Source organism: Schistocerca americana, chromosome 7 (assembly GCF_021461395.2).
Source record: "Schistocerca americana isolate TAMUIC-IGC-003095 chromosome 7, iqSchAmer2.1, whole genome shotgun sequence".
Taxonomy (NCBI): Eukaryota; Metazoa; Arthropoda; class Insecta; order Orthoptera; family Acrididae; genus Schistocerca; species Schistocerca americana.
Genome location: NC_060125.1, coordinates 159,944,926 through 159,971,634, shown reverse-complemented (window position 1 = coordinate 159,971,634; position 26,709 = coordinate 159,944,926). Strand labels below are relative to the sequence as shown.

The following is a 26,709-nucleotide window of genomic DNA, read 5'->3' as shown; positions in this document are numbered from 1 at the left end:
CGACATTCATTATAAACAGTTGTGTGCACAGTGTCATGTTCTTCGGGATAGCAAAAAAGCTAGCTGGATTTTATCCATTAATTCTTTTAACAGTTCCACCCCCTCTTCCGTCGTGTGGGGCCAACTCCGATGGCTATTTGGTACCAAGATCCATTTCCCAATTTCCAGCCTGGCAGTAGCAGATGATGCCATTGTAGACCCTATTGCTATCTCAAACACCTTGGGTCGCCATTTTGCAGAGATTTCGAGCTCCTCCCACTATCACCCTGCTTTCCTCTATCGGAAACGAGTGGAGGTAGCTCAGGCAATATCCTTCTCATAATTGCGAGTGCTGCAGTCCCACCATTGAGGGAGCTAAATCACGCTTTCACGTCATCCCCATCCTCAGCCCCAGGGCCAGACTATGTTAACATTCAGAACTGCGGAACCTTTCTCTTGCAGGCAATCACTTTCTGCTTCATAACTACAACTGCATCGGGGCAGAGTGCATCTTTCCCATACGCTGCCATGAACCACTGTCATACCCATTTCTAAGCCCGGTAAGGACAAACAGCTTTCTCCAAGCTACCGTCCCATTTCTCTCACCAGCTGTATTTGTAAGGTAATGGAATACATGATTCATGCTGAGTTGGTATGGTGGGTTGAGTCTCACAATTTACTTACCACTGCACAGTGTGGATTTCAAACACGCTGTTCTGTAGTTGATAATCTCGTCACTTTTTCCACGCATATCGTGAATGGTTTTTTGCAGAAATCCCAGACTGTGATCGTGTTTTCCAATGTGGAGAAAGCCTACGACACCTACTGCCTTGTTTCCTTCAAGAGTTTTTAAAAGACAGAGTTTTCATGGTATGTGTGGGTTCTGCCTTGTCAGACACCTTTATCCGGGAAAACAGTGTGCCTCAGAGTTCCATCCTGAGCGCCATCCTCTTTGCTATCGCCATTAACCCTATAATGGCCTGTCCCCTGCTGGGTATCTCTGGCCCCCATTTCGTTGACGATTTTGCCATCTAGTGCAGTTCTCCAAAGACTTGTATCACTTAGCGGCTCTTCAGCAATGTCTTGCTCGTTATTACTCATGGAGGATTGGCGTTCGTTTTTCCACTGACAGAACCACTTGTATGAATTTATGGCGGTGCAATTGGTTTCTTCCACTGTCTTTACATCTTCGTTCTGTTGCTCTTCTGTTCATTGAAACTATGAAATTCCTGTGGCTCCTGCTCAATAGGAAACTTTCTTAGTTCTCTGAAGAGTCTTATGTGGCAGCCTGCTGTATGCGGTCCCTCAGTGTCCTACATGTCTTCAGTGGTACTTCCTGGGGAGCAGATCGAACCACCCTCCTCTGTTTCTACTGGTTCCTTGTCCGTTCGATACTAGACTGAAAGTGCTTTGTTTCTGCATCTGCACATTTGTCCCTCTTATGCTTTCTAAATGCTATCCATGATTATGGCATCCGTTTGGCCACTGGGGCCTTTTACACTAACCCGGTTGAGAGTCTGTATGCAGAATGTGCCGAACTACTGCTGTCCTACCGCCATGACTTTCTCCTCAGTAGTTATGCATGCTGATTGTCTGCCATGCATGACCATCCATCCTATGCCACCTTCTTCAATGACTCCTTTGATCGCCAGTGTGGGGCATGTCCCTCTTCTCTGTTAACTCGTGGAGTTCGCGTTCGGCTGTTGCTCCAGAAGCTTACCCTCACATTACCTGTAACATTTGAGAACCCTTCACCACCTTGGCTTCATATGGTGGCTGTTCATCGTGGCTTTCATTTGCTTTCTAAGGACATCACTCCAGCCTCGCTCTATCACCTTCCGTTTCCCAACCTTTGCATCGAGCTTTGCGATAGTGCCTCTGTGTACACTGATGGCTCTCATGCTGACCAGCGTGTCGAGTGTGCTTTCATCATTGACAAAAATGGTTTTTGCTATCGGCTTCTGGAACACTGCTCAGTATTTACAGCAGAGCTCTTTGCCATGTATGAAGCCATGAAATACATAGTGTGACACAGGATTTTCAATTGTCATCTGCTCAGACTCTCTTAGTGCCCTTCAAAGCCTCTGTGTGCTGTACACCATCCATCCCTTAGTGCAAAAGGGAGCAGGAAAGTGGTCACTTGCTTACCCTTAATGGAGCCAATGTGTTGTTTATGTGGGTTCCTGGTCACATCAGTCTGACAGGAAATGAGGCCTCTGACACTGCCTTCAAGGTTGCAGTCCTCATACCTCAGCCCGCTAGTTCATACATTCCCTCAGACGATCTGTCGCTGTATGTCAGCAGGTGGTGTCACGTTGGCATCTCCACTGGTCCTCCTTTTGTGGGAGTGAGCTTCAGATTATTAAGCCTCCCCCAACAGCTTGAATGACCACCTCTTGCCCCCTGTCCCCGATAGGTTGTGTATTGGGCACTATCTTTTTAGCCATCACCATTTGTTAAGTGGTGCTCCCCCACAATGAAGTGCATATTGCGCTCAACTTTTGATGGTCTACCATTTCCTGACGGAATGCCCTTTCTCTAACTGCTTATGTTCTCATTTGTGTTTGCCGTTGGAGTTATCGGCCATTTTAGCAAACGACGCATGGGCTGTTGAGTTTTATTTTTGTCTGTCATAGCAATATGGTGAAGGACATTTAATTTTTAGTTCTGGACCTCCATTTCTCTACGGCGTAATTCGGAGACTTTTGTCTTAAGTCCCTGTTTTTAGTTGCCTTATCTTCCGTCAGTTGGGATTGATGTGTAGTCATTTGTAACTCCTTTCTTTATCTTCATGTTCTACAGTTTTGACAAGGGCACATATGACGCTAGTCTTTTGCCCCCTAACACAAGACAACAAACAACAACCTGTCTGTCCGAGGAAAAAGGGATTGATGACATAGTAGTTTGATCAAGGAGGAGGGATTGTTTGAAAAAGTGTCCCCTATCTGTATCGATAAAGGCTCAGAAGGGCTTGCTGGTACCTTCACAAGTATCAGGCAATTAAGAAATGGTTATGTATTGGTTGAGACTAAGAGGTCAGATCAGGTGGAACTTATTAGGAAGCCAGAAAAGTTGAGTGACTATGACGCAATTGTTCTTGCATAACTCCACCAACTCAAGCAAGGGTGTGGTCATGCGCCATGATATTATGGACATCGACGTTGCAGAATGTAAATGAGAATGGGCGTCACAGGATATAATGGATGTGTGGAGCAAAGGACACGAAGAAATAATGGAGAAATTGAGGACATCCACCTTCATTGTGACCTTCAAATTATAACATTCTTAGGGGTTGTTTTACTCATCGTATCAGGCAATATGTCGCAGCATAAGTCCTGGAGACAGTTACTGTAAAATTCCAACTTCAGAAAAGTTAAAATTAAAAATCATATTGCATTATGTTCTTTTAAATACATTTATTATACTTTCAAAACATAAGTAAAGCATTATTACAAAGGCAACCAATACTTACAATGCAAATAGAGCAGCTACATGCTCACTGCTCAAAAACTAAAACCGGACTGACTCTCTCTGCCAACAGGGCACCCAACCCTTATACTTTCTTAACAATCCTCAGAATTGTTTAAGATGAACGTTTGATTAATTAACAATTAAAATTCATACAAAAAATGAAAATACATATATAAATGCATGTCTGCTCAGAACAGCAAGTACACTACGATATTAGTACATGTCTGTTATATCCTTCGAGAATAAACTCTCAAATAAGAAATTATAATAATACATTTATATTTTTATAATGGAAGGAAACATTCCACGTGGGAAAAATTATATGTAAAAAACAAAGATGAAGTGACTTACCGAACAAAAGCGCTGGCAGGTCGATAGACACACAAACAAACACAAACATACACACAAAATTCAAGCTTTCGCAACAAACTGTTGCCTCGTCAGGAAAGAGGGAAGGAGAGGGGAAGACGAAAGGAAGTGGGTTTTAAGGGAGAGGGTAAGGAGTCATTCCAATCCCGGGAGCGGAAAGACTTACCTTAGGGGGAAAAAAGGACAGGTATACACTCGCACACACGCACATATCCATCCACACATACAGACACAAGCAGACTCAAATATGTCTGCTTGTGTCTGTATGTGTGGATGGATATGTGCGTGTGTGCGAGTGTATACCTGTCCTTTTTTCCCCCTAAGGTAAGTCTTTCCGCTCCCGGGATTGGAGTGACTCCTTACCCTCTCCCTTAAAACCCACTTCCTTTCGTCTTCCCCTCTCCTTCCCTCTTTCCTGACGAGGCAACAGTTTGTTGCGAAAGCTTGAATTTTGTGTGTATGTTTGTGTTTGTTTGTGTGTCTATCGACCTGCCAGCGCTTTTGTTCGGTAAGTCACTTCATCTTTGTTTTTTACATACATTTATATTTTCTATTAATTACTGGAGACTCCCTTCACGGGAATTATTCCCTTCATTTACAGAGCTTCTACACTTTGAACTGAAATAGATTAAACCGTTATTTTCTCTTTTCTAGATGAGTTACATATTTTGTTTACATGTGCCATCCTGAATTAGTGGGAAATGTTCATTTTAAATATGCCTCAATGGGCTGTTAAGTTTCAACACCCCCAAAAAACTGGAGGAACAAGCATTTTACTTATGGTAAGAGATAACTCCTATGTTTGATACAAATGTATATTGATTATGAAGCATTATGCAATAATTATTAATCAATAGTACAAGGGAAGAAAAAGTTATTTCTTAACTGTATGAGCTAACATGCAACTTAGTTTCAAACTAGTACAATATTTCTAAGTGTAAGTGAACTAATCACTGTACTTTACATAAATGTAAATAGTCTTGATGTTTGCAGTTCGCAGACTGCTCCATAGTGAATCTTGATGTATGCAGTACACAGACTGCTTTTTAGATAATCTTGAAGTTTGCAGTACGCAGGCTGCTGTTTAGGATGAAGTGTCTGACCAATGACCAATCTTACTATTTTTCATTTGTCATGACACTTCCAACGCCACTTTCTCACATTTATAATCATTCAAACATGATACATAAGAGTGCAGTTACATATATCTCTGAGTGACAATATAAGTGACTAATACATCATATTGGTTGTGTTTTATAAGTAATTGAAACAGTACTGACAACTTTCTGATTGGGCATTACTTACAGGTATGTTTCCACCACTTGGGTGTGAATACACAATAAATGAATCATAAATAATTGGTACATCACAACAATTATATGGTTAAACATTATACATTGGTAATTGGTTCATAAGTGACACATACACCATGACAGTTATATAAGTAAAATCAGTATCTTCAACAGTGCAAAAATAAAAATTACATACAACCACCTTGGACATTTATAAATATGGAGAGTAATTACAAATATTAACGAGTGAGCCATTCCTCACGATAGTTACAAATATTAATGAGTGTTCACAACTTTGAGTGCTGGTATGTAGCAAAATAAATCCACAAGTAAAAGGTTTATCAATTTGGTGATAACATACAACAAAATAAGACATAAATAAATAATATAGTATGACTGAGTATGGTTACATCTAATAATGCATAAATGCTGGCTTGATTCCTGGTTCCTCCTGTAAAACTGGCTTTAGTCATTTAATAGGCTGACAAGGTAAATTAGAAGGGTCTCAACAATAGACATATGCATGTGGACAGAGGGAAGGATAGCTTGGTACTTGTAAGAAATGAAATAGAAGGTTTGGAGTGTTGGAGTTGAAGAAGGAAAGACGACAGACCCCAAAGACAGGAAGGCGCCCCCCCCCCCCCCCCCCCCCCCCTACCCATGACCCCCACTGTTCCAGTACTTCACTCTGTGGCGCCAGAGGGAGAAGTGTTTGGCATTCCCTGCAGAATGTACTTGCCACAGCTTCACCTTCCCAGTCCCCGAAAATTAACCCCAACACTCCCTATTGATTGATCAACGAAGGGCAAATGAATAGCATTCCGCTGGACAGAGTAAATGAGAAATACAGTGCTGTATTGGTTAACCAAATAATAAATGCGAGGTCCAACAGCTGACTTATAAGCAGTCCCTCTAGTATCTGGGTTTGATCAAACATAATCAATTACCTAAACACACAATTTTGAAACCTGTGACATATCTGAGACATATTCATGACAATTACTAAAGCAAGATACAGAATTACTGTGTTCCTCTGATATCTGTTGCTGCTTTAACATAAATTATTATATAAATATAACAATATAGAAATAAGGTAGCAAAATGTATTGAATACAGCATATCTCATATAAAAAACTGGACAAAGTCAACTGTCTCACTGGATGAATCATCCAAGTGTTACAATGTTCACATTATGTGAAGCACTTTCTTACACATCAATTTATTTGCTTAACATCACAGAGCCAAATGTGACAGTGGCAAAAGAAAATTTTTGTCACTTTTCAAAACTAAACAAGAGGCAGGTCTGAGATATAAAATTAAAGTTACTGGAATCACAGGCAAGTGATATAGAATTTACTTTTCAAAATGTCATGGCATATATGTCTTACATTAAGTTCAAGGACAATTTCATATATATTGTGTGTGTTTTTAAAGTGGCAGCAGTACTTAAAAATAAGCAGTCATCAGCAGAGTGATAGGATCAATTATAGCTATCATATTGCTATTAAAAATTGCTGGGGTAGGCTGTATACCACAAGAAAGCAGTTTACCACAAATACAATAAATAATTGCAGAGAATAGAGTTGCATGTGACAGCATATCATAGTATATGTCAATACATCAGTAGTTCTAATTTTGTACCTGTAAGTTGTAGATTAATTATAGTAAGTGCATTTCTTTCGAAAAGAGCACTGATAATAAGTGATTGCTGAGAACAGTATATCATTGTATTAAGTATAGGCAGAAAATATTACAGGCAGCAGTGAATATCAATAAATACTCAAAGTTTGAAATTGACAATATGTAATTACAAAGGAATATATTGCATGTAACAATTGTATATCATTGTATTCAGTCTAGATAGACCAGATTAAACAGATGATTATAGTATGCGTTGTATTGTATAAGTAGTTGTCAAGCAATTTACAAGAAACAGTAATTGTTAGCCTTTCAGACATCTATTTTCATAGAAAAATTATGTCAGTTTTCAACTGTTGAAATGCACATAGATATAATGACTGTACCACTTGTCGGACCAAACGTCCTCATTTCTTTACAACACAAACTCCGACTTTAGAACAACTGAACTGACATGAACATTTCAGGTCAGGAAACCACAAGGATGGATAAAGGGATTTGCCCACGATAACTGTCAAAGGCACCTTGTTCTCGTAGCTTGAATGTCATCCCAAATTTTTCAGCATCTTCCCTGTAGAGACTGAGAGCCACCATTGCCACATGCCACTGTAGAATCAGATTTACATTGGCAAATTAAGTACCAGCAGGTTACTTCCAAAACACATACTGCTCAACTAGTTGACAGATTTCTTGTTGGTCACCACCACATTAGACAAGATGTAGCAACATCAGATCAGACAGTAATTAACATTGGGCACAGATAAGGTAAATTGCAACATAGGCAAAGGGTAAATTACTAGTGGTTAAATATGAATGGTTTAATACTAGGAGTAAAATAGTTAGTTCAGTCACTCTAAAGGTATGAAAAATATATTTATATTTCCCCCTCAGCTACATATTAATGAATCAACTAGTCTTCAATTGAAAGTAGATGTCTGCAAGAACCATAACTATATCATGAATACTAATCCTCAATCTCTAGTTTTTCCTTTGCTACTCATTACACATGGAATTATTAGTGGTCATCAGAGTATTTTCAAAAAGATATTGGAGATAATTAACCAGTTTTCACTAATGATCAGATAATAAGCTAACATTTGTATGTATTGAAAAGCATGGACTTGCTGTAACATACAGCAGTATTGAAAAGTTCAGATTTGTGTAGACATTGTGACAAAGAACATCTCGTATCTACACCTAGGAGATAGCATTACTTTTACAGATACCAGACATATCTTATAGTATTACGACGGCAAAAGAATAATTAAATAAGACTACCAATGGTTTGATCATTGAAGTGGTAGAAATAACATGAAAATAAAACTATGTGAATCTTAAATCCTGGAAATCGGAACACTTCTGTCCCAATAACTATTTCCAACACAAAATTCCATTTTCCTTATGCTCCACAGATGAATTAGAGAAATAATACAAAAATAATTAAATTTTTTTCTGATAATTGTTCCTTTTCCAAGTACATATTAAATCGAACGCATGTTAAGGACAAGATCATGACAAAGTATTTTCATATTTGATAGTAAATCCTTGTCTATCCAGTGACTTTCACATAATAGATATAGTAACAGGTGAAACCAGATGAGAATACATATATAAGGCTACAAACAGTCTGACCTAATTGTAATCACATCTCAGTTGTAAAGTAATAGTACATTGCTATTACAACACGTATATCTTAAGTAGACTTCACACCAATTCTAAACATTTTCTCTACTTTCACAAAATCAAATGAGATTATAACTTTATCAGCTTAATGAGAATAATTGTATAGACATCATGAGTAAATATTACACCAACTCTCCTCAGAATTCATACTCTGGTTGTATTATTAAACTACACATTATTAAATCTGCCCAAAGTTTGTACTCGTATCCAGATAACCAGAAAAAGGCAGCTTGCCCAGTATAAAATACTTGCACCAGTTCCTTTTGGCATCCAGTCTCTAACTACTCATCCGAATTGGAAAGTGGAAGAGGGTGAGTTTGTACAGATAAGTAAGAGAGGATGTGTCTTGAAACGAAAAGTCACACCAGCTCGGAACCTTGGGTTCGCCACCCCCAAATTACAAGAAGGGCTTGCAACCTCCTGTGGACAGACAATTCTTATGATGTTAGAGTGATGAAGACTGTTTGTATAATTTCAGCTGCGTAACATTCCTGAGCCCAAATATTCTTTTGGACTTAGGATATACAAGTCTATAAGCATTTAAGCATTTGGATGTGGCTTTTCAACAATTTCAAATGGTCCTATATAAATATAAAAAAATTTCTTTATTTCTCTATTTAGTGCCTTAGATTTGTTGTAACTTTTTGTCAATATTAGATACCCAACTTTGAATTCTGTGTTTTTTGTGTGTTTGTCATGCCATTTCTTTTTTTTTCTTTTTCATAATCAACTTTCATAGTTCTTCTAACTATCTCCTCTCTTTCAGCTGCTGTTATACTTTTAGTAACTGGGAACTCTAAGTTCTTTGATTAAGTAAGGTGGTTTTTGGTCAAATATGATCTCGTGTAAGGAGAGTATCCTTTGGTAGTATGTTGTAAGCTATTCATAATGTTTTCAGATTCTTTAACATAAGAAAACCAATTTGTATGATCTTTCTGACAGTAAGTTCTACACAACCTACCAATTTCCCTCTTGTACTGATCGGCTGGGTTACATTTAGGTGAATAGGATGATATTAAGATAGGTCTGATGTTATGCTCTTCTACAAATTCCTTCCAAAATTTAGAAATAAACTGGCTCCCATTGTCAGATAAAATCGCTTTAGGTGTACCCACTTTAATAAAGTAGTCCTATATAAATGTAGAAGCTATTTTCTTACTAGTTGCTTTCTTTAAAGGATAAAATTTCACATATTTAGAAAACAAATCTACAATGATGAAAATATTCTGAAATCCCCCTTTAGCTCTCGGAAGTTGACCATACAAATCTATTCCAAGTCCAACTGTTTATTTGGTACCACATTTTGTAAAAAAACCCTTGTTGGTTTTGTTACTAACTTTTGTTCTTTGACATCTGTCACAGCAGGTGAGTAAGGTCCTAACTCTCCTGGACATATTATGAAAATATATACACTCTTGTATTTTTTGAATACATTTCATTGCACCACAGTGTCCGAAGCTTTCATGTGTGTACTTTATCAAAGTATTTATGTGAGAACCTGGCCAGAAAACTTTCCAAGCATCGCTGTGTGTGCTGTGTCAAGAAAACAGAATACCTTTGAAGACCTGATAATACATTTGTACTTTCTCATGACCTTTCTTCCCTAAATAATTTTTAACAAGCTTCCGATGATCATCACCATTTTGATAGCTTCTCAATTGATTACAGCTTTTTCTAATTTCACTTTCCTCTTTGACATTTTTAAAATACATTCTTTTAAACTTTCCCTCCTGACTATTGTTTCCGTTGCCATTTTCATTCCCCTGGCATTCTTGACAAGGCATTGGCAATGACATTTTCCTTACCCTTTACAAAATGAACTGTGTATTTAAACTGCTGTAAGAACATTGACCATCTGGTAATTCTCCCATGATACATTTTACACTCTTGTAAGTTAATGCTTTATGATATGTATAAACTTTGACTTCATGCCCAAACAAATAATTTTTAATTTTTTTGAATCCCCATACAATTGCCAAAAGTTCCTTTTAAGTAATCATGTAATTTCTCTCATGTTTTTGTGAGGTTCTGCTTGCAAATGCTATAGAATGATGTTCAATTTTTCCGTTAATTTCTTTCTCTTGGAATAAATGTACCCCCAGTCCATAATCACAACTGTCTGTCATCATACAAAATAGTAAAGATAAGTCAGGTCTATGGAGGATTTCACTTTCTGCCAATTCTTTCTTAATTCTGTCAAAAGCTATCTGGCATTCATCAGACCAATCCCACACTGCATTTTTTCTTAACAGGTTGTTCAAGCATGGTGCATTAAGTGCCTATGTTTTGACATATTTTAGATAGAAGTTTACTATTCCATAGTAAGATTTTAAGTCTTTTTTTATTTCTTGGTTTTGGGAATTTTACGATGGCCTCAATCTTTTCTCCACGAGGCAAAATCCCTTTTTCATTTATGCAGTGGCCAAGAAATTTTAATTCTTTCATTGCAAACTTACATTTTTCTAATTTCAAAGTCATACCCCCCCCCCCCCCCCCCCCTGCCCCGTCTCATTTTATCTCCAGCTCCAGTTTCCTTTAAAATCTGAATATGTTCCTCCCAGGTCTTACTTGATACCAAAATATCATCCACATAAATAATTAACTTTTCTAAGAGTTCTTTACCCAAAACAAAGTCCAATCCCCTAATAAATTCTGCCACAGATACATTTAAACCGAATAGTACAACACAATATTGGAAACATTTCCCATTAAACAAAAATGCAGTGTTTTTTCTAGAATCTTTTTTTAATTCAATCTGATGAAATCCAGAAGTCAAGACTAATCATATATTTTACATTTTCAAATTTATTTAGTAGTTCATCTATACTTTCAGGGTGGTCAGTTTCTCTCTCCAAATATTTATTAAAGTGTCTAGAGTCGAGCACTAAACGAGTACCCCCATCTCGTTTTGAAATTACCACTAATGGGTTATTGTAAGAACTAAAACTTCTTTCTATTATTTTCCACCTTTCCATTTTCTGATGTTCTTTCTACTTTCTTTCTGTTACAGATAGGGGCAGCATACAGTTTTATGGAAAATGGCTCATGAGCTTTCAATTTTAGTCTACATTGATACCCTTTTACTCTCCCTGGTTTTATATCAAATATGTCATTGTAATCCCACAAAAAATTTTAAAGTTCTCTCTTGTTCTCTGCATTAAGGCTCTCAGTTTCAGATACCTTTTGAGCTACTAGTTCACTGTAATAATTAACACTACCCTCATCAATACCAAATTCTTCCCCTTTCTCACAATAACCATCACTGCCAGTCTCTTGCATCTCTCTAATCTGACTACTTAGACCAAGATCTTCCATTAAAATACACGTTTCCCCAAGAATTCTACTTTTTGGTTCAACAAATGTTATTTTCATATCACCCCAAATAAAATTTACTTTAGCATTAACAATCCAGTTCATTCCTAGTATAATGTTTTCATTCAAATCATCAATTATTACGCATCCTTGTATAAATTGTACATCATTAATCTTAAATTCAAGTAAGGCTTGTCTGGTAATCAACTTACTGCTTTTTCGTGTTGCCCCTTTTACCCTTACCCCTGCTACTGGAAATTCTGTGAAATTTTTATTATTTTTCATCCTGTCTCTTAGCTTTCTCAATATTCCTGTAATTGGGCTGCCTGTATCCAGAAGACAGTTTCCTATCCAATCATTAATCGGTACTACAATATATGGACTTCCAAATTCTTTACCCATTTCATTGACTTCATTTTCAAATAACAAATCCTCTTCTATGCTCTGGAAATTCACCCCTTTATCACAATCACTAGTTTTTATTACAGACTCTACACATTTACTAATCACATTACCACCTGGAGACTGTTCCACATTTTTCATGACGATTTTATCATCTGAGAGCACACTTCGACAAATTTCACTTAAGACCTTACACTTTTTATCACCGCACTGACATTTGCTACTATAGTCATTGACTATACCTTGTGCTCTTATCACTAATTAGATCTTCCTTTTCATTTTCACAAACACATCCAGACACATCATCACTGACATCAACTGGTAACATTAATCTATCAGGCACTGCTCTACTGGTTTCTAAATCATTACTCAAACACACACCAGAAATTCCAGAATCATTCAGCAGCCCTGCAGCCAAGCGACTAGCGCGAGGTTTGGTGTTCTCGTAAAGATAAGTTATTTTAGATTATAAAACACATAGATTAGTACTGATTACGTGGTAAATAAGTGTATTAGTGTGCCGTTTAAGTGTACCATTAAAGGTTTCATTTCTCATTACGTAATATAGCAGAAAACGCGAAAAGACCGTACAGTCGTATTTTCTGTTTACGTTCTGCTGCAGCAAATCTATAGAATTTCGTTTAGTTGTTCCTTGCTCTCTCCAGCAATTTAACTTAGCGTACCTCTTCATTATTTAACTAGCATTTCCGGAAAGTAGCGTAAAGTTTAACTTGTTGTTTCAGAAACTTTGCACTTTTGTTTTTGTTTACACACAGTTGCGTATAGGCCAAATTTGTGTAACCATATTTTCGTGTTTATCTGTAATTTAACTGACTTATTCTTAATAAATTATTACGTTTATCATGAGTGAAAAGTGCTTGACTTGCCGTAGAATTGTTAGGTCGGGGCTTTGGTGTGATGGGTGCTGTAGTTTTTTGCATGTGGGTGACTAGTGGCGTGGGAATAGGGGAAGTAAATGAGACTCATCAGTGGTTTTGTAGGATTTGTAGTAGAGATAGGAAGATACTGGAACAGGACGGGAAAATTGCTGCCCTTCAGGCTGAGTTAGACAAGGCCAGGGGAGATCTTGACAGGTTAAGGAGGGAGAAGGGTAAAGAGAGGTGGGAAGTAGCAATAGGCAACAGGAGGAACAGGCCTAGAACTTTGTCTGACAGCTTTATGGTGAATGTGGAAAATAGATTTGACCTGTTGCTTCAGTTAGAAGCTGGTGAGCCTCAAGCAGTTACAGGTGTAGACAGGGCACAACAAACTTTCAGCAGCAAATTGAAAAGTAAGAATGTAGGGAAATCAGTAAAGAGAAAGAAAGTGTTGTTGTTAGGTAGTTCCCATGGAAGAGGTGTTGGCCAACTCTTGCAGGATGAACTAGGATCAGAATACCAGGTCACCAATTTTTTTAAACCTAGTGCTGGTCTGGAGCAGGTGACAGAGGATTTAGGATCACTTTGCAAAGATTTCACTAAGGAAGACACCGTGGTTATAGTGGGTGGGGCAGGTAACAGTATTGACAGAGATCCTGGGTACAGCATAGAGTGTGACCTGGCGAAGATTGCATCAGCATCGAGGCATACCAGTGTTGAGTTTGTATCTGTTCTTGGGCGCCATGACCGACCTCATTTGAACTCTTCTGTCAAGAGAGTTAATTTGGAGCTGGAACGGCTGCTCATGTCGGGTGCGGGGTCACACATTGGTGTGGTTCATGTTGATTCTGTCAGTAGGTGGGATTATACTAGGCATGGCCTTCACCTCAACAGGAAGGGGAAGGGTAAATTGGCTGGGGAAATAGCAGGAAAGTTAAAGGGGGGAGGCACTGTCATGAGTGGTAAAATACCAGTGGTTATAGGATTCAGAAAAGACCCTTTTTTAGGGTAGGGAGGACAGAAAGAAAACAAATTTTAAGAGAGGTCAGAACTGAGACAAACCTTCAGTTTGAGAAAGAAATCAAAAAACATAATTCCAGCTTATTACATCAACATAAACAGCCATTGGTTAAGAATTTTCAACTGTCAGCAGATATTTTAACTCCATCCAATTTTAAGTCAGTCAATGTGAAATGTCAGCTATCTTTATTGCATCAAAATATTCGAGGACTGAGAAATAAAATTAATGAATTAACTATCTGCATAGATGAATTAGAGTCTTCAAACCCAGCTGACATAATCTGCCTCTCTGAACATCATGTGACCACTGGTATAGAACTTTTAAGTGTTACAGGGTTTAGGTTAGCATCTCACTATTGTAGATCAGAAATGGAGAAAGGAGGAGTTGCCACATTCATCAGGAACTGTCATAAATTTAAGAACATAGACATTCATAAATTTTGCCTAGAACAGCATATGGAAGCATGTGCAACAGAATTAGATTTTCACAAAAAATCTTTCATAATATTAAGTGTATATGGAGCACCTGCAGGTAACTTTAATCTGTTTGTAAACCACCTTGAAGCTGTACTGGCCCATTTAACAACCAAAAACAAAGAAATAGTGGTTGCTGGTGATTTCAATGTAGATTTCCTTAAAGACTCTCCCAATAAGAACCTATTTGAGTTAGTAACACTATCATTCAACTTAATTCCCACAGTAAAGTTCCCCACTAGGATAACCACTTGCTCACAAACAGCCATTGATAATATCTTTATAGAAAAGTCAAATGAACAAAATTATGTTACAAAACCAATAGTCAATGGCCTCTCAGACCATGACATGCAGTTCCTTCTGTTAAATGTTAATATTGAACAGGATATAAAATCTGTTAAATCTGAGCTCAAGAGGGTAATCAGTAAGCCAAAAATTGATTATTTTAGGACACTCCTCAGAGACATTCACTGGACTGATGTTTACAGTGCTCATGGCATGAATGAAAAATATAACATTTTTGCTAATAAAGTGCTTACCTTATTTGAACACTGCTTTCCCCCAAAACTTACCAAGGTTAGAGCAAATTCTACAAAGAAGCCATGGATTACTCGAGGAATAGGGGTATCTTGTAAAACAAAAAGAAAACTGTATCTGTCAATCCGAAACATTTCCAATGTTGATGCTATAGCACATTATAAGAAATACTGCAAAATATTAAAGACTGTAATACGGATGTCAAAGCAAATATATTACAAGGAAAAGATAGTCATATCAGATAACAAAATAAAGACAATATGGGATATAGTGAAGGAGGAGACCGGTAGAACCAGACATGAAGAGGAACAAATAGCATTAAGAGTAAATGATGCATTGGTGACAGATGTGTATAGTGTTGCAGAACTTTTTAACAAACATTTTATAACTGTTACTGAAAAGATGGGGTTGTCAGGTTCGGTAGATGCTGCTATGGATTACCTTAGACCAGACATTTCAAGTAACTTCCATAATATGAATTTGACCCTCACTACCCCAACAGAAATAATGTCCATCATAAAATCTTTAAAATCAAAAACATCTAGTGGGTATGATGAAATATCAACAAAGTTAATTAAAGAATGTGATTCTGAGCTAAGTAACATATTAAGCTATCTGTGTAACCAGTCGTTTATCAGTGGAATATTTCCCGAATGGCTGAAATATGCTGAAGTTAAGCCACTGTTTAAGAAGGGAGATAAAGAAGTAGCATCAAATTTCCGTCCAATTTCACTGTTGCCAGCATTCTCAAAAATTTTCGAAAAAGTAATGTACAGTCGTCTTTATAACCATCTTATCTCAAATAACATACTGTCAAAGTCACAGTTTGGATTTCTAAAAGGTTCTGATATTGAGAAGGCTATCTACACTTACAGTGAAAATGTACTTAATTCATTAGACAAAAAATTGCAGGCAACTGGTATATTTTGTGATCTGTCAAAGGCATTTGACTGTGTAAATCACAATATCCTTTTAAGTAAACTAGAATATTATAGTGTAACAGGAAATGCTGCAAAATGGTTCAAATCTTATATCTCTGGCAGGAAACAAAGGGTGTTATTAGGAAAGAGACATGTATCAAGCTATCAGGCATCATCCAACTGGGAACTAATTACATGTGGGGTCCCACAAGGCTCCATTTTGGGGCCCTTACTTTTTCTTGTGTATATCAATGACCTTTCATCAGTAACATTACCAGATGCCAAGTTTGTTTTGTTTGCTGATGATACAAACATTGCAATAAATAGCAAATCAAGTGTAGTCTTAGAAAGATCAGCCAATAAAATATTTGTAGACATTAATCACTGGTTCCTAGCCAATTCTTTGTCACTAAACTTTGAAAAAACACACTACATGCAGTTCAGAACTTGTAAGGGGTGTCCCAAGAGTATATGTCTAACATATGATGACAAGAAGATAGAAGAAGTGGACGGTGTTAAATTCTTGGGATTACAGCTTGATAATAAATTCAACTGGGAGGAGCACACCACAGAACTGCTGAAGCGTCTTAACAAATCTCTGTTTGCAATGCGAATTTTGTCAGACATAGGGGATATAAAAATGAAAAAGCTGGCATACTATGCTTACTTTCATTCCATAATGTCATACGGGATTATTTTCTGGGGTAATTCATCAAGCCAAGCTAAAGTTTTCCGGGCACAAAAATGTCCAGTAAGAATTATATGTGGTGTGAACTCAAGAACATCCTGCAGAAGCCTGTTTAGGGAACTAGGGATACTAACTACAGCTTCCCAATATATTTATTCCTTAATGAAATTTGTCATTAAAAATATATCACTTTTTCAAACCAACAGCTCAATTCATGGAATCAATACTAGAAATAAGAATAATCTTCACAAGGATTTAAAGTCACTTAGTCTTGTACAAAAAGGTGTGCATTATTCAGGAACACACATTTTCAATAACTTGCCAGCAGCCATAAAAAGCTTAACAACCAATGAAATTCAGTTTAAGAGAAGCCTAAAGGATTTATTGGTGGCCAACTCCTTCTACTCCATTGATGAATTTCTGAGGAAAACCAACTGATTTGTATATAAGTACAACATAACTTCTGCACAATTTCAGTGCAGTAATGTGTTCACTGAAAATTTGTGTGTGTGTGTAAGTATAATCTAACTTCTGCACCATTTCAGTGCAGTAATGTGTTCATTGTAAATAAGTATTACAGTAGTTGTATTACATGTTTCTTACCTTATAAATAAATATAAAACTTTTTTATTTTAAATTCAGTGCAATAGTATTTGTAAAATGACTCTTAGTGTTCATTAAAAAATGACGATCATTCCACTTGGGACCTGTGGAATGGTACATTAGCTTATTTGTTTTAGTTTAAATATTTGTCATGTATTGTTGTTTTTCTGACATGTTCCACATCCTGGAGGACCTCCTCACTACGGATCAATTGGAATGAAAGTAAATCTAATCTAATCTAATCAAATCATCAAGTTAAACTTCTACATATACTATCCCATCTAATTCTGTAAGTAACATATCATCATCATTATTATCACCATTATCTGAATCATTCTCATTAGAAACATTATCATCACATTTAATATTTCCAACACCAAACTAATTTCTCTCTTCACACACTTCAACCTCAACACTGTGACTACTCTGTTGTGCCAAATCCTCATTTTCCTGTTTATTATCTACTGTAATTTCATCTGAAATTACTCTGTCATTCTCACTTCCATTGCCTAGCACATGAACATCAGCTTTCACACATACAGCACCAGTGTCAGCATTTTCACTCATCTCACATTCACTCAACATTCTCACTAAACCATACTCATCAGACCTGTTCTCATCTCTATCAACAGCTACTACTGCATTCCTACTGTAAAAGAAATTTGTCAAAGTGTTTTCTTCTAATTCAAATTCAGGTTTTTTACTTTTTGCTCATCATTGTTTTCATATAAGAAATTTTCCCAAAATTCCCTATCAAACTTCATTCTACTTACATCAGGTTGTAATCTGGGTACAAAATTTTGGTAAGTTCTATTTGTTCTCCCCCTTCCCCTTCTGAAATTACTTCAATGTGCGTGATTGTAATTCCCATGTCTATTTGCCCCATTTCGCCAGGCTCCGAAAGAGGCAGGTCTTAGTTTACTGGATCATTTCTTCTGATTTTGCCGCCACTGATTTCTTGGTTCGAAATTCCCGTTCTCAGGTCTCTGCCTATCATTCCTCTCCCCATTTCTTCTATCATCATGCCGGCCGAAGTGGCCGTGCGGTTAAAGGCGCTGCAGTCTGGAACCGCAAGACCGCTACGGTCGCAGGTTCGAATCCTGCCTCGGGCATGGATGTTTGTGATGTCCTTGGTTAGTTAGGTTTAACTAGTTCTAAGTTCTATAGGACTAATGACCTCAGCAGTTGAGTCCCATAGTGCTCAGAGCCATTCTATCATCATTTCTGAATCTGCTGTTGAAATGATCATTGAAAGCTCTGTTATTATTGTTCCTGCTATCATCAGGTCTGTCATTACATCTGTCATTTCTCTCCCATGCTAAATCCAATTTATCTATATATCTAAGGAATTGTTCAGTTGTGTCATCAGGTCCATAGACAAGACTCCTGTACCTTATTAAGTAACCTATGTTTCAGGGCATCTATTTGGATCATTTCATCAAGTGGTTTATCAAGATGTACCAAAGTTCTTAACTGTTGTTCACAAAAAGTTTTCGTTCGTTCACTACCCGGTTTGAAATTTGGTCCATTCAAAAATTCTGACTTAATTCTAGCTTGTTTAGTTTGACCAGAATTTGTTCATGAAAGCTCGTTCTACCTCAGTAAACGACATTTCAGGTTTGATTGCTTGGTTTGCCCATGACAAAGCCTCCCCATCTAAGAACTTCTTAAAAAATTTAATTTTCAAACTATCGCTCATTTTATCAGTCATGTTGTCTCTAATCTGGAACATGAAATCAGCTGGATGTATATTGCCTTCCCCTGAAAATGTTTTTATGTTTATGTTACTCCAAAATGGACCGTAACTACAGAAAGATTTCACAACAACGGAATCTTTGATTTTTTGAAATTTAGATTTGAAGTTCGAAATTTCACCTAAACAAGTGCCTGCGTCTTATTTTAACTCCGAGAAATTATCATTTGCAATTTTAGTGAAATTTTGTATATTTTGATCCATTTCTGTGAATTTCTTAACGAAATCTTTGAGTTTTTTCAATTGTAACACTTCTACAGTAGCAACTTTTTCGAAATTTTCCACGGAATCTAGCCTCTCTTCGAATTTCTGGTTTTTCCTTTTTTAAGGTAACAATTTCCCCTTCTGTAGTCGACAAATTTCTGGAATTTTCGTCTACTTTTTCCCAGCATTTTTCTAAACTCTTTTGTCTCGCAAATTTGGGTTCCTTGTTTGTCTAATTTTTTATCAATTGAATCAAGCTTTTGATCAAGTGATTCTATGCTCGTCAATTCACCGTTTTTGTTCTTCCATTAACTGCACTAACCTATTAAAGGCTGATACATTACATTCAAATCCACGAAAGGGTGAACATTCACTACTGTGGTCACTATTCTGTGATTTCATTGTCCCAATCAACTACATTATTAGTAGTAATATCTGCGCTGTTATCGTAAGTTTCTATTAACCTCCCCATTATCATCAACTTGCCTATTGTTGATACCCTCCCTATTATCCTCCATAATGACAAAAAAAAGCTCCCAAAAGTAAAATTAAAGTATATTTTGTACTTACAAACAGTTGGTTCTCCAAGTTGCGTTTTCACATAAGTATACTCTGTAGTGTTACTCACGTTCTTCTTTGTCCTATTCTCGTAAAAAAATGGAATATTATTTCAACAAGTGGCCTAACTCTGAAACAAAATAAAAAGATTAGTTTACGGATTTACACTGTATCCCAGCTCCTCTATCAATTATAACATTCTTAGGGGTTGTTTTACTCATCGTATCAGGCAATATGTCGCAGCATAAGTCCTGGAGACAGTTACTGTAAAATTCCAACTTCAGAAAAGTTAAAATTAAAAATCATCTTTCATTATGTTATTTTAAATACATTTATTATACTTTCAAAACATAGGTAAAGCATTATTACAAAGGCAACCAATACTTACAATGCAAATAGAGCAGCTACATGCTCAAAAACTAAAACCAGACTGACTCTCCCTGCCAACATGGCAGCCACCCTTTACACTTTCTTAACAATCCTGAACAATCCTCGGCATTTTTTAAGATGGACATTTGATTAATTTACAATTAAAATTCATACATTAAATGAAAATACATATATAAACGCATGTCTGCTCAGAACAGCAAGTACACTACGATATTAGTACATGTCTGTTATTTCCTCCGAGAATAAACTCTCAAATAAGAAATTACAATAATACATTTGTATTTTCTATTAATTACTGGAGACTCCCTTCACAGGAATTATTCCCTTCATTTACAGAGCTTCTACACTTTGAACTGAAATAGATTAAACCGTTATTTTCTCAGTTATAAGTTTTTCTAGACGAGTTACATATTTTGTTTACATGTGCGATCCTGAATTAGACTGGGAAATGTTCATTTTAAATATGCCTCAATGGGCTGTTCAGTTTCAAAATCTGCAGTGCTGCCTGAACACATCACAGGAGGGTTTGTTGGACTTAGTGTTAGGCCCTAAGTATGTAATCATATGCAGTGCTGCAAATGCCAGCATTTTGGCCAGATGATGCTAAGTTGCAGAGGTGAACAGTCTGGGAGAGTTGTGGGCAGGCAGTCCATGAAGTGAAGTGGGGACTGACTGCCCTTCTTCACAGACATGCATCAACTGCTCTTGTAGTAGCCACTCAATCTCTAATCAAGATTTTGATGCCCCATTTCTCCATTATCCATGAAGGGGAAGAGTTATGAAGTTAGTCAAAAGCTGTCCCAGTCACCATCAGATGTCATTCTGGCACAGCTGGCTGATGACATGGATTTTGATGCCTCGTCACCGGACACAGACAACCCCTCCATCCCCCTTGCTCCAAAAGTCCCTCACGACCCCGGATAGGGATAAATGAAAACCACACTTTCGAAATGGCTCCCATACTCCAGTTATTCCAGTTGGAGAAATTGAGACTCCTCTTACAGAGCAGATCATCTTGCCTGTTTTGGGGAGGCTCATTTTGAACAGACTGACACACGTGTACTTGGAGGCTATCACCTCTACAGAAGACGACCTTACTGGTGACAGGGTGGAAGTTGGGGTAGAAGTGTGTGTCAAGGACACATTCCTCTCCTCTCTTGTGCCCTTACCCACAGTAGTACAGGTGGCTGATGTTCAGATATTGGCCCATGTTACTGTTGCTGTGTGCTCTGTGCACCTTCCACCCTTGAGCCATTGACATTGAGGTCCTCCCACATAATCTTGATTAACTATGCTATCCTATTATCCTTCTAGGGGATTTTAATGCACACAGTGTACTATAGGATTCTAACATGACCAGCACCAGGAGTTGCATACTTAAGGATCTTGACACGAACTAAAGACATTATATTGATGATGAACATGGCCAAGCTATGCATTTTAGCACTGCTAAGGGTTTGTCTACAGCCATAGACCTGTCCTCCTGCTCAGCTGCCCTTGGGGAGTGCACTATGACCTTCGTAGTAATGACCACTACCCTATCTGAACCATTCGCCTTCTGTAGCGGATCCCAAATGGAAGCTGCCAGATGCCTGTTCAGAAAGGCTAACTAAATGTTTTACAGGCAGTAGTGCAATGGAATCCAGGACTGGGAAGATCACATTACAGCTGTGATTCACCACACCACTGATGCATCCATCCCAAAGTCAGCAGGAACACCTGGGAGGAAGCTTGTTCTTGGGTGGGATGAGTGTTCTGCAGTCAGGAACATGATGGCAGCTATGCCCAGATTCAGTCAGTGCTCGCAGATGCGAATCTTGCAGCATTTCAAATGGCTTTGGCAAGCGTAAGGAAAATAATTCGGTAGAGTCGGCACAGATCGTGGCAAGAGTTCCTGATGGAGAGTTCCTGAACTCCATCAGCAGGTCCACATCCGCAAGTAAAGCATGGGAAGCCATCGGAAGGATCTCAAGGCAGAACTTGCCACTGCCAATAGCAGCTGTATGAGGGTTTGCTGAAAGACATTGTGTGGACAGTGGTTTAATTGCAAAATTCCATTATGGCTTCCCGGTGATATCAGGAGAAGGCTGTCTTTTATTTCTGTTCCACCAGCCTGTAGAAATACAACCAGCCTTTCTTTCTGTGGGATTTGGATTCTGAACTGTCATTAGCTCGTGATACTATGCCTGGTCATGGCCTGATAACATACAGTATGTTGAAACAGTTGGACCTGTCGTCAAGAGGTGCTCCTTCAGCTCTCCAGTGAAATTTGGATGACAGGAGACTTTCCCAGTTTGTGAAAAGAATCAGTTTAAATCCCAATTTTAAAACCAAGGTAGGATCGGACTGCCCTTGGTAGTAATTGTAGCACTAGCCTGACAAGCCACATAAGAAATAAACTGGAGTATATGGTCAACCAGCACCTAGTGTGGGTTCTCCAGACCATGTCCATACTATGTCACTCCCAATGCAGTTTCAGGTGGTATCCCTCCACACTAGACATGACCCTGCTCGAATTACCATTTCAACTAGCTTTCTTCTGCAAGCAACACCTTATTGGTGTCTTGTTTGATTTGGGAAAAGGCCTGTGATATTACCTGGAGGCATAATATTTTGTTACAGCTCTTTCAGTGGGAGTTCCATAGTCATCTACGCATCTTCGTACAGTCCTTCCTCTTGGACAGGTATTTTAGATTCGGGGTTGGGAATGTCCTGTCTGACCAATTTGAGCTGGAGAACGGTGTCTACATCTACATCTACATTTATACTCCGCAAGCCACCCAACGGTGTGTGGCAGAGGGCACTTTACGTGCCACTGTCCTTACCTCCCTTTCCTGTTCCAGTCGCGTATGGTTCGGGAGAAGAACGACTGTCTGAAAGCCTCCGTGCGCGCTCTAATCTCTCTAATTTTACATTCGTGATCTCCTCTGGAGGTATAAGTAGGGGGAAGCAATATATTCGATACCTCATCCAGAAACGCACCCTCTCGAAACCTGGACAGCAAGCTACACCGCGATGCAGAGCGCCTCTCTTGCAGAGTCTGCCACTTGAGTTTATTAAACATCTCCGTAACGCTATCACGGTTACCAAATAACCCTGTGACGAAATGCGCCGCTCTTCTTTGGATCTTCTCTATCTCCTCCGTCAGACCGATCTGGTACGGATCCCACACTGATGAGCAATACTCAAGTATAGGTCGAACGAGTGTTTTGTAAGCCACCTCCTTTGTTGATGGACTACATTTTCTAAGCACTCTCCCAATGAATCTCAACCTGGTACCCGCCTTACCAACAATTAATTTTATATGATCATTCCACTTCAAATCGTTCCGCACGCATACTCCTAGATATTTTACAGAAGTAACTGCTACCAGTGTTTGTTCCGCTATCATATAATCATACAATAAAGGATCCTTCTCTCTATGTATTCGCAATACATTACATTTGTCTATGTTAAGGGTCAGTTGCCACTCCCTGCACCAAGTGCCTATCCGCTGCAGATCTTCCTGCATTTCGCTACAATTTTCTAATGCTGCAACTTCTCTGTATACTGCAGCATCATCCGCGAAAAGCCGCATGGAACTTCCGACACTATCTACTAGGTTATTTATATATATTGTGAAAAGCAATGGTCCCATAACACTCCCCTGTGGCACGCCAGAGGTTACTTTGTCTGTAGACGTCTCTCCATTGATAACAACATGCTGTGTTCTGTTTGCTAAAAACTCTTCAATCCAGCCACACAGCTGGTCTGATATTCCGTAGGCTCTTACTTTGTTTATCAGGCGACAGTGCGGAACTGTATCGAACGCCTTCCGGAAGTCAAGAAAAATAGCATCTACCTGGGAGCCTGTATCTAATATTTTCTGGGTCTCATGAACATAAAAGCAAGTTGGGTCTCACACGATCGCTGTTTCCGGAATCCATGTTGATTCCTACATAGTAGATTCTGGGTTTCCAAAAACGACTTGATACTCGAGCAAAAAACATGTTCTAAAATTCTACAACAGATCGACGCCAGAGATATAGGTCTATAGTTTTGCGCATCTGCTCGACGACCCTTCTTGAAGACTGGGACTATCTGTGCTCTTTTCCAATCATTTGGAACCCTCCGTTCCTCTAGAGACTTGCGGTACACGGCTGTTAGAAGGGGGGCAAGTTCTTTTGCGTACTCTGTGTAGAATCGAATTGGTATCCCGTCAGGTCCAGTGGACTTTCCTCTATTGAGTGATTCCAGTTGCTTTTCTATTCCTTGGACAATTATTTCGATGTCAGCCATTTTTTCGTTTGTGCGAGGATTTAGAGAAGGAACTGCAGTGCGGTCTTCCTCTGTGAAACAGCTTTGGAAAAAGGTGTTTAGTATTTCAGCTTTACGCGTGTCATCCTCTGTTTCAATGCCATCATCATCCCGTAGTGTCTGGATATGCTGTTTCGAGCCACTTACTGATTTAACGTAAGACCAGAACTTCCTAGGATTTTCTGTCAAGTCGGTACATAGAATTTTACTTTCGAATTCACTGAACGCGTCACGCATAGCCCTCGTTACACTAACTTTGACATCGTTTAGCTTCTGTTTGTCTGAGAGGTTTTGGTTGCGTTTAAACTTGGAGTGGAGCTCTTTGCTTTCGCAGTAGTTTCCTAACTTTGTTGTTGTACCACGGTGGGTTTTTCCCGTCCCTCACAGTTTTACTCGGCACGTACCTGTCTAAAACGCATTTTACGATTGCCTTGAACTTTTTCCATAAACACTCAACATTGTCAGTGTCGGAACAGAAATTTTCGTTTTGATCTGTTAGGTAGTCTGAAATCTGCCTTCTATTACTCTTGCTAAACAGATAAACCTTCCTCCCTTTTTTTATATTCCTATTAACTTCCATATTCAGGGATGCTGCAACGGCCTTATGATCACTGATTCCCTGTTCTGTACATACAGAGTAGAAAAGTTCGGGTCTGTTTGTTATCAGTAGGTCCAAGATGTTATCTCCACGAGTCGGTTCTCTGTTTAATTGCTCGAGGTAATTTTCGGATAGTGCACTCAGTATAATGTCACTCGATGCTCTGTTCCTACCACCCGTCCTAAACATCTGAGTGTCCCAGTCTATATCTGGTAAATTGAAATCTCCACCTAAGACTATAACATGCTGAGAAAATTTATGTGAAATGTATTCCAAATTTTCTCTCAGTTGTTCTGCCACTAATGCTGCTGAGTCGGGAGGTCGGTAAAAGGAGCCAATTATTAACCTAGTTCGGTTGTTGAGTGTAACCTCCACCCATAATAATTCACAGGAACTATCCACTTCTACTTCACTACAGGATAAACTACTACTAACGGCGACGAACACTCCACCACCGGTTGCATGCAATCTATCCTTTCTAAACACCGTCTGTACCTTTGTAAAAATTTCGGCAGAATTTATCTCTGGCTTAAGCCAGCTTTCTGTACCTATAACGACTTCATCTTCAGTGCTTTCTATCAGCGCTTGAAGTTCTGGTACTTTACCAACGCAGCTTCGACAGTTGACAATTACAATACCGATTGCTGCTTGGTCCCCGCATGTCCTGACTTTTCCCCGCACCCGTTGAGGCTGTTGCCCTTTCTGTACTTGCCCAAGGCCATCTAACCTAAAAAACCGCCCAGCCCACGCCACACAACCCCTGCTACCCGTGTAGCCGCTTGTTGCGTGTAGTGGACTCCTGACCTATCCAGCGGAACCCGAAACCCTACCACCCTATGGCGCAAGTCGAGGAATCTGCAGCCCACACGGTCGCAGAACCGTCTCAGCCTCTGATTCAGACCCTCCACTCGGCTCTGTACCAAAGGTCCGCAGTCAGTCCTGTCGACGATGCTGCAGATGGTGAGCTCTGCTTCCATCCCGCTAGCGAGACTGGCAGTCTTCACCAAATCAGATAGCCGCCGGAAGCCAGAGAGGATTTCCTCCGATCCATAGCGACACACATCATTGGTGCCGACATGAGCGACCACCTGCAGATGGGTGCACCCTGTACCCTTCATGGCATCCGGAAGGACCCTTTCCACATCTGGAATGACTCCCCCCGGTGTGCACACGGAGTGCACATTGGTTTTCTTCCCCTCTCTTGCTGCCATTTCCCTAAGGGGCCCCATTACGTGCCTGACGTTGGAGCTCCCAACTACCAGTAAGCCCGCCCTCTGCGACTGCCCGGATCTTGCAGGCTGAGGGGCAACCTCTGGAACAGGACAAGCAGCCATGTCAGGCCGAAGATCAGTATCAGCCTGAGACAGAGCCTGAAACCGGTTCGTCAGACAAACTGGATAGGCTTTCCGTTCAGCCCTCTGGAATGTCTTTCGCCCCCTGCCACACCTTGAGATGACCTCCCACTCTACCACAGGTGAGGGATCAGCCTCAATGCGGGCAGTATCCCGGGCAACCACAGTTGTAGTCCGATCAGGGGATGCGTGGGACGAGCTGGCCGTCCCCGACAAACCCCCATCCGGACCCCCACAGTGATGCCCATTGGCAACAGCCTCAAGCTGTGTGACCGAAGCCAACACTGCCTGA

General features: G+C 39.2%; 1 protein-coding gene across 3 annotated transcripts in view; it reads left to right on the top strand.

Moving 5' to 3' along the window:
• LOC124621988 (survival motor neuron protein) overlaps window positions 1-26,709 on the top strand; it is a 147,975-nt gene that overhangs the window by 13,084 nt on the left and 108,182 nt on the right. The window contains exon 2 of one of the 3 annotated variants that reach the window (XM_047147528.1): window positions 4,474-4,601. The exons of the other annotated variants lie outside the window; for them this stretch is intronic. Within the exon in view, the coding sequence (XP_047003484.1) occupies window positions 4,521-4,601 (81 nt within the window). The 5' untranslated portion in view covers window positions 4,474-4,520. The remainder of the gene's footprint in view (window positions 1-4,473; window positions 4,602-26,709) is intronic. 3 annotated transcript variants of the gene reach the window in all.